This window comes from Eimeria tenella, genomic scaffold (genome assembly GCF_000499545.2).
Source record: "Eimeria tenella Houghton genomic scaffold, Eth_scaff329, whole genome shotgun sequence".
Lineage (NCBI taxonomy): Eukaryota > Apicomplexa > Conoidasida > Eucoccidiorida > Eimeriidae > Eimeria > Eimeria tenella.
The window spans coordinates 1-9,424 of NW_013544343.1; the positions used below are offsets into that span (position 1 = coordinate 1).

The following is a 9,424-nucleotide window of genomic DNA, read 5'->3' on the forward strand; positions in this document are numbered from 1 at the left end:
AACTGCAGCCGAGCTGGCTGGCTGGCCAGCTACGCTAGCTAGCTAACCAGCTAGCTAGCTAGCTAGCCAGCTAGCTAGCTTGTCGGCTAGCTAGCCAGCTAGCTAGCTAGCTGGCGGGATTGCCGGCCTTTGCTTTTCATGAGCCTTCCCTTGACAGGAAGAACTTGAAAGCATTCAAAAAGAGACAGAAGAAGCAAATCTTGTGCTGCTGCTGCTGCTTCTGCTGCTTCTGCTGCTGCTGCTGCTGCTGCTGCTGCTTCAGCTGACTCTATAAAGAGTCTCTCCCCTTCTAATGTATCTCTTTCGTTTTGTGCGATAAAGCCTCCGCCTTTTATTTGTTTGCCAGCTTCTATTGGCAAACAAATTTAAACCCATTGGGGGCCCCCAGCAATGGCAGCGAAAAGAACGAAGCAGCAGCTGCAGCTGCTGCTGTAGCTGCTCCTGCAACTCGCGCTGCTGCTGTTGCTGCTGCTGCTGCTGCCATTGGGGCCTACAAGGCCCCTGGGGGCCTTTGTCTGGAGGTTAATAATGTCCTTTAATTATTTATTTTAATTTTAGAAAACAAATTAAATAAATAATTTATTTTATTTTATTTAAAGCTTTTAAATGAACTCAAAAGCGCAGAAAACTGGCAGCTGCTGCTGCGGCTGCTGCTGCTGCTGCTGCATGCGGTGTCGGCTCCAGCCAGTTGGGGCTTGAAGCATATTTGCAATTTCTGAATTATTCTTTATGATATTTGATTTAATTATTTTATTTTTCTTTTTATTTTTAAATTAATTTTAATAATTTTATCTCAACTAAAAAATAAAATCCCTTTTGTTGCTCTTTTCCCTCGCGAACTGCTGCAGCGCTCGTTTGCCCAAACCCCAAACCCTAAACCCTAAACCCTAAACCCTAAACGCTGAACTAGACGAATTTCAGCACAAATAGTATACACAAATAACACGCATCTATTTATGCATGCATCTAACTAACCAGCCATAGCTAGCTGTCTAGCTTGCTAGCCAGTTAACTGCCTGGCTAGCTAGCTAGCTGGCTGGCTAGCCAGCTAGCTAGCTAGCTGGCTAGCCAGCTAGCTAGCTAGCTGTTCGTCCCCGTATCTAGCTTGCAAGACAGCTAGCTACCTAGATAAGTAAGAAGCCAGAGAGCTAGTTAAACTCCATCTATTTGTATACATATATTTATATACATGCATGCATATAAATATATGTATAAATATACATATGAATATATATATTATGTATATAAATATAAAGATATTTGTATATATAATGTTTATATATACATACATATATTACATATATTGCACAAATTATATTGTATATATATATATGTACATATATATATACATACATTTTACTCCATATATCATATTTACTATGTAGTTGCGCATGCATGCATACATATATATATATATATATATATGTGTATACATATAGGTATATGTATGTACATATGTATATACACATATATATTCGTGCATGCATATAATTATATATATATTTATATTTATATTTATATTTATATGAATATTTACATGTAATATCTATATATGTGTTTACATTTGTATTTATATGTATATTTGTATGTATAGAAAGAGTTTCAAATTATTTTGTGTTGGCTTTTTATTTATTTATTTATTTGCACATTTCAGTTGCAGTCAGCACCAGCCTCAGGGCAGTCCTAGCCATCTCAGTAGCCCCACAGCTAGCTAGCTAGCTAGCTAGATTCGCAGGCAAAGTGCTAGCTAGTTAGCTAGATATCTAGCTAGCTACTTGGGTGCTTCTTGCTAGCTAGCCAGACCTGTCTAGCTAGCTAGCTGCTGCTGCTTCTTGCTAGCTAGCCAGGCCTGGCTAGCTAGCTTCTGCTGCTTTTCGCTAGCTAGCCAGGCCTGGCTAGCTAGCTGCTGCTGCTTTTTGCCAGCTAGCCAGGCCTGGCTAGCTGCGGCTGCCCCGGTTTGCCCCAGCTAGCCAGAATGAGCAGCCCCAGGTGGCCGCAGTTCGCTGCAGCTAGCCACAGCTAGCTGCAACTAGCCAAAAGTATCCCCAGCTAGCCAAAAATGGCCACAGCTAGCCAGCCACTAGTCCCTGCTAGCCATAGCTAGCCTCAGCTCGCTGCAGCTGGCTGCAGCTAGCTGCTGCAGCTAGCTGCTGCAGCTAGCTGCAGCGTTGCTGCTTGCTGCAGCAAACGAAGACTTTAAACTCAAAAGAAGGCTTAACCCAATTCTTATTCAATTTAAGAAAAGTATTTTATCAAAAAGTGCGAAATTAACTTTTTGAAAAAATGCTTTTTTGTTTTTAAATCAAACTTGCATGCGTGTTCAGGTGTATGTGCACCCCGCTGGGCAAAAGCGTTTCTTTTGCCTTTTTGTGTAACTGCTGCCGCAAATGAAAAATAAATAAATGTCAAATAAATGCAAAATCAATATAATATTCAGTATGCACATATATATGTATATATATATATGTATATATAAAATTGTGTAAGGAAGTAAACAAAGATTGATGTTGTCTGTATATATAAGGTTATATTAGCTCTATATATGTAAATATATATATATATATCCGTACATCTATATATATATCTATATATGTGTAAATATATAAATGCATATACATCCACATATATATATATCTACATATATGTAAATATATATATATCTACATGTATACATATATATATATATCTGTACATTTTATATAAAGTTATATAAGAAAGTAACACATGCATTAGCAAGGAATTGTTAAATAATTCACTTAAAAGTTTGGCTGCATGCAGCAGCAAAAAGCTGTTCTCTTGGGCTCCACATATAATTAAAATAAAAATTTAAATATGAATAAAATGTAACATAAATATAAATATACACACAATGTAAATGTGAATATACGTATAAATATAAATATGAATATAAATATAAATAAAATATAAATGTAATATAAATATTAATAGAAATATAGATACAAATATACACATAAACATAAATATAATTGTAAATATAAAGATATATATATATATATATATATATGTACATATACGTGTATAAAGGTATAAACATAAATATAAAAGCAAATATAAATATAGAGCTATAAATATGAATATAAATAAAAATATAACTTTAAACATATGAATATAAATATAAGTGCAACTATAAATATAAATAAAAACGAAATATAGACAACTGCTCTCAGGTGTATGTCCACCACTTTGTTCCTTTTAGTTCTTTTCCAGATCAGCAAATTTACCACTTTTAATTTTGTTTTTTTATTTTTAATTAAAGTACTTAATTATTTGTTGATCAATTTGTATATTAGTCTTTTATTTAACTTTTTATTTATTTATTTACCCATTTGTCTTTTGCCTTCTTAGAGGGGGGTGTGCCCATTACTGAATTTGTTTCTTTGCTTCTTTGTTTCTTTATGACACATCTTTTATTTTATTTATTTATTTATTTATTAATCATTGTTTATTTATTTATTTATTTATTTTAATTTATTTTATTTTTATTTGCTGTCACTTCCTAGGGGAGTCCGGGGCTGTCTGTGTGTCGGCAGCGTGTGGCGGTGGTGTCTGGTCAGTGGCAATTCACGAATTCAGATTTTGAATTTAAAATCATTTAAATTAAATTAAATTAAATTAAAAATAAAAAGTAAAATAATAAAACAAAATAAACAAAAAAGAAAAGAGGGAAAGCTCTGGAAGCCGCCGCTGCCGACGGGGCGGCGGCAGCCGGGCGCGGGGTGTATGTACAGCTGCTGCGCAAAGTCGAAATTGAATTTCTTCTTTTTTTTCACTTTTTTGAATTTATTTTTCTTTTCATTTTCTTTTTGTTTTCTTTTTTGACTTTAAGGCCCCAAAAAGCCGTCGCGTCGCCGCTGCATGCGCGAAAGCGGCGAAGGCTTTCGGACTTAGCAGCTTTTCGAAAAGTTCAAAGTTGAAAAGTTGAATTCGAAATTCAAAACGGAAAAAAACACAAGTCCCCGAGATCTCCAGCGCGCGCGTCCGGCCTTTTGGCCGCAAAGAAAGGCGGAAAGGGATGGAGGATTTAAAACTTCATTTTTGAAAAAATGGAAACTCAGGTGCTTCTCAGCGCCGCAGTTTCGCTGCTGCTGCTGCTGCTCGGGCTGCTGCTGCTGCAGCGCTGCAGCAGCAGCCAGCGCGCCGCAAACCCCGAGGAACTGGAGGGTTTTGAGGGGAAAAATGGAGAAGTTGAGCGCCAAATGAAGAAACTAAAACACAAAAAACAAAAGCCCAACTTCAAATCAAATGCGCATCCCCCGGAGGCGCCAAAGCACTCCTTGGACCCCCAGGTGCGTCGAGGTGTCTGTACAACTGAAATGGACTCCAGGTTCGCTGCTTCAAACTCCATTTAAACGCGAACTTCGTTTTTATTTCCATTTTAAATTAATTATTCATCTAAAGCAGCTTCAATTTGTTTAATTTGATGCACGAAATAGCCAGTTTTCCACTTTTTCTGCAAAAGTTGCAAAAGTGGAAAAGTTGCAACTTCGCGCAGCAGCTGTCGATACACCCGGCGCGCGGCCGCAGGATTTCGAGCTTTCCTCTTTTTTCTTTTTGTGCGATTTGTTTAATGAATTAATTTGTGTTTTTAATTGAATAAAACTATTTTAAATGTTCAAAACTCTGCAGCAAACACCGAATTTTCGCGAAAATGAACTTTTTGTGGATTTCGTTAAAGGAGTCAACAAACCCGTGGACTGCATCGCCGTGGCCCCGCATGCGCGTGAGTTCAAACAGAACTTTTAATCTTTTTTAAATTCGAAGTTTGTTTTTTTTTTCGATTTTTCCCTTAAATCTGAAGAGACTTATTCTTTTTTTGGTATTTCTTTTTTAGGAAACCTGAAAGCACTTTTTCTTTTTCTGATATGTCCTCTTTTTGAATCTGAAAGTAATTTTTCTTTTTCTGGAATTTCCTTTTCTTGAAATCTGAGAAAAGCTCTTTCCCGTTTCTGGATCTTTCCTTCTTCTGTGCAATTATATATTCCATTTTAATTTACAATTCGAATCAAAATAAATTTAAATTTAATTTTATTTATTTTAATCTTTTATTATTTCCGATTTTATTTTAAGGCACTATTCCGTTGCGCCTGCGCAGCAGCGATGTTTCATTTTCTTCCAACTCCCCCGACCTCCCAATTTAGTATAGCTCATTGAATTAAATTAAATTGACAAAATTAAGTAAATTAAACTGAATTAAATCAAATAAAACCAATTAATTAATTAATTAATTAATTAATTAATCAGTTTTTGCTGCAGCGCTGATAGCTGCAGCCACGGCTGACGGCAAAGTGCACGTGGCCTTAGACGGAGGCAGCACTTACTTTTTGAATTTTCGAGAAGACACTTTTTCTGCAATTGACTTTTGGAGTAAAGAAAAACAAAATCAAAATTCTGCTTTTCTCGCTGCCGCCATGGGTGAGCCCCCAGCTGTACGTACACCCCAACACTCCTGATGTACGTACATTCCAGCGCACGCGGAGCTGTACGTACACCTCAACGCTTACTGAGGTGTACGTACACCCCAACGCACACACAGCTGTACGTACACCTCAACGCACACACCAACTCTCGCGGATCTAAAGTGACACACAAACACGCAAACCCTAGGGTTTAGGGTTTGGGGTTTAGAGTGCAGGGTTTGGGGGTTTGGGGTTTGGGCTTTAGGGTTTGGGGTTTGGGGTTTAGGGTTTAGGGTTTAGGGTTTAGGGTTTGTGTATCTGCAGCCACGGAAGGACGAATGGTTTGTTTTGAAGTGAAAATTGAAAACAAGAAAGTGACGGGAATGAAAGAAGTAGGAAAACTTGAAGAGCTTTTGGTGCCCAAAAAGAATAAAGAATTAATTGGCAGAATTAAAAAAGAGAAAGGGAATAGTTTTCTACTTTTCTGCTTTTCCATTTCTTTTTCTTTCCCCCCCGAGCCTCTTTTGTGTGTCTGCGCGTACACCCGGAAAACGGGGTGTACGTACACCTCAGGAGCAGCAGCAGAGTCTTTCGTTAGCGCGTCTTTTTGAAAAGTTTGAACAACTATGACTGCATTTTTTATCGCAATTTGCACAATTAAGATGAGATTGAGCGTTTGAATTTGAAAAAGAGCGATTTAATTCATTTTAAATTACTTTTTTGTTGTTTTTGCGAACTCGGGGTGTAGATACACCGCAGCAAACACCCCCTACAAAAAGGCGTCGTCGCCCAACTGATTTCTGGAAAAGGTCCTTGGGTGGTATCTCGGGGAGATGGAGACGACACAGAGGTGAATTAAAAGATTAATTTCATTTATTTGTTTCAATTTAATTCTTTATTTCCACATATTTGTTCCATTTCCAAAAATGCGCTTTCCCGGCGCCTCCGGCGCTCGCGCCCGAGCCACCAGGTGTACGTACACCCCACCTGCTGGTGGGGTGTACGTACACCTGCTTCCTCCCGAAGCTTCTTTTTGTTTCATCACTTTCATTTTAATTCCACTTTTGCCGCCTGAGTGTCCGAAAGAAAATAAAACTTCTTTCCAACTTCTATTTTCCATCAGACACTTCAGGTGTACGTACACCCCAGCCCTTGTGGGCTAGCTAGTTCGCGTTTGGGGTGTACGTACACCTGAAATGCCGTTTTTGAATTTTTTTGCATGCGGATGGCGGAGCTGCTTGTTTCTGGGGTGTATGTACACTGGGGAGGGCGAGTTCTTGAGGATTTGTTTTGGAGTTTCTTTTATTTTATTTTTTTTCCTTTTGCAGCTTCGCGTCCACTCCTACGAAGGAGATCTCCTGGCCTCCGTCGACACCAAACAAGTCCACAACCTCCAGCTTTCCGTCAGCGGCGACGGCTGGTCTGCCGCTACGAGCTAGCCAGCTCGCTAGCTAGCTAGCTAGCCCGCTAGCTAGCTAGCTAGCCCGCTAGCTGCACAGCTAGCTAGCTAGCCCGCTAGCTAGCTAGCTAGCCAGCTAGCTACACAGCTAGCTAGCTAGCCCGCTAGCTAGCTAGCTAGCCCGATAGCTACACAGCTAGCTAGCTAGCCAGACAGCTAGCTGACCATTCAATTAGCTATTCAGCTAGGCAGCTAGCTACATGTATCGCTAACCAGCTAGGAGCAGACAGCCAAGTAGCTGGCCAGCTAGCCAGGCAGCCAGCTAGCTAGCTAGCTAGCCAGATGGTCAGCTAGCTAGCTAGCTGGCTAGCTAGCTAGCTAGCTGGCTAGCTAGCTAGCCAGCTTTACACCTGGCTAGCTAGCTAGCCAGGTGTAAACATGGACGTGCAACAGCTAGCCAGGTCGATAACTGCAGAGCTGCGATTAGCTGGCTAGCTAGCTAGCTAATTGGCTAGCTGGCTAGCTGGCTGGCTAGCTAGCTGGCTAGCTGCCTGGCTAGCTAGCTCATCAGTACTTAGCATGCGTGCCTGCAGCTCTTCACGTTTTAAACTCTAAACACTGGCCTCTAAACCCTAAACCCTAAAGACTCCCCGCCAAACCCTAAGCCCTAAAGACTCTCCACAAAACGCTAAACCCCAGGCCTCTCCGCAAAACCCCAAACCCTAAACCCTAAACCCTCGTGCGTTGTTGGTTTGCTGCAGCCTCTTCGGCTGCGCGGCGTGGGCCCCGGGAGTAAAGATTTTTGAAGTGAAGGCAAAAGGCGGAAACTTCCAAAAGGTGAACAGACACTTGGGGTGTACGTACACCTCAGCGCTCGCGGCGAAACGCGGGGTGTACGTACACCTCGGGCCCTTTGCGTTTTTGGAATTGGAGAAATAAAAATAAAACAAAAATAAGAATGAATAAAAATAAATAAAAATGAATAAAAATAAATAAAAACAAAAAAATATAGATAATAAAAATGAATGATGAAGGAATAATAAAGTTAAAAGATTGGTTGGTAAAAGACGCAGAGAGTCCAAGTCAAACGGCCAAAGAAAACCCCAAAAAGGGTTTCGGGAAGAGTTTGCTGCGGCAAAACCCTAAACCCTAGCGGCCAGTTCGAAGGCCGCAAAACCCTAAAAGAGGGCTTGAAAGCGTCGTTTGAAGCAGGGTTTTGTTTGCTGCTGCTGCTGCTGCTGCTGCTGCTGCTGCTGTTGCTGCTGCTGCTGTTGCCGCTGCTGCTGCTACTGCTGCTGCTGCTGTTGCTGCAGCTGGAAAAAGCCATGGACGTAAAAAGCTCTTCGGGCTTAATTGCTTTTTGCATTTCTGAAGATTCAAAAAGAGCTGCTGTTGTCAACAAAGGAGGAGGGGTTTCTCTTTGGCGCCTCGACGTCCGCCACCAGGCACGCAAGCCCTAAACCCTAAACCCTAAACCCTAAACCCTAGCCCGCCCCAAACCCTAAACCCTAAGCGGCCCGAAGTTCTAAACCCTAGCCGGCACTATACCCCAAAGCCTAAACCCTAATTCCTGGCAGCGGGGAGGGGCAGGGGCTCAACGGACAAGAAGTCCTGATCGATCAAAACCACGCAGGGTTTAGGGTTTAGGGTTTAGGGTTTGGGGTTCGTTCTGCAGGCCGGGGAAGACACGAAGAAAATCACAGAGACAACAGTGCCGTTGGAGTCAAGCGGCCGCACGACACTTCGTAAACCCTAAACCCTAAACCCTAATCCCTAAGCCCTAAACCCTTGTGTTCCGCAGCTGCAGAGTCCTACCGTCAGAGAACCAGCTGGCAAACTAGGGGGCTGGGGTGGAATCTTCTCCACGCGCTAGGGTTTAGGGTTTAGGGTTTAGGGTTAAGGTTTTTGTTTCAGATTTTTCCAGAGACGGGGAAATTATAATTGTGGCCACTGGAAGCACTTTGCATTTTTTCCGCGCAGCAGAACTTCAGCTGTTCAAAGTAAACCCTAAACCCTACAACCCTAAACCCCAAACCCTAAACCCTAGTTGGGTGTTTCCGGGTAAAAGGCGGATGCACTGCTGCTGCTTTGAGAACCTCTGATTTAGGGTTTTCATGCCGTGAGGTGGAGCTTTTGGATGAGGGTTTAGGGTTTGTGATTAGGGTTTATGATTAGGGCTTAGGGTTTATGATTAGGGTTTAGGGTTTGCGCTGCAGACTGTGGAGCACGTGACGAGCCAGCCGATCGAAAGTTTAATTGTTGCTCCCAACAACAAATTCATTCTCCTAAGCTCCGTAAACCCGAAACCCTAAACCCTAAACTCTAAACCCTAAACCCTAATCGCAAACCCTAAACCCTAAACTTTGATCATAGCCCCCTAGTAGAAGTCTTTGGCGATTAAGAGGCAAGACGTTTGCGGACTTGAATAAGCTTGCACAGTTTCTCCAAACCCTAAACCCTAAACCCTAGGTCCTAAACCCTAAACCCTCATTCTGCTGCGTCTGCAAATGCCTTGCAGAAAGGCCTGCGTCCCGTGATCCTGCGGCTCCCGCAATACTCTTGAATGGAATTGAAAAAGTGAAAAAGGGGAAAAAGAATTATCTGAAAA

At 41.4% G+C, this 9,424-nt stretch overlaps 1 protein-coding gene across 1 annotated transcript; it reads left to right on the top strand.

Moving 5' to 3' along the window:
• Positions 1–4,064: 4,064 nt before the first annotated feature.
• Positions 4,065–8,163, top strand: ETH_00034840 (uncharacterized protein; the record flags this gene model as incomplete). The annotated part of the gene is made up of 7 exons (XM_013379479.1): positions 4,065–4,307; positions 4,648–4,741; positions 5,742–5,809; positions 6,166–6,267; positions 6,746–6,837; positions 7,578–7,653; positions 8,130–8,163. Coding segments are annotated over 7 exons (709 nt in total), but the record flags the coding sequence as incomplete, so codon positions are not given.
• Between the last annotated feature and the right edge of the window lie 1,261 nt (positions 8,164–9,424).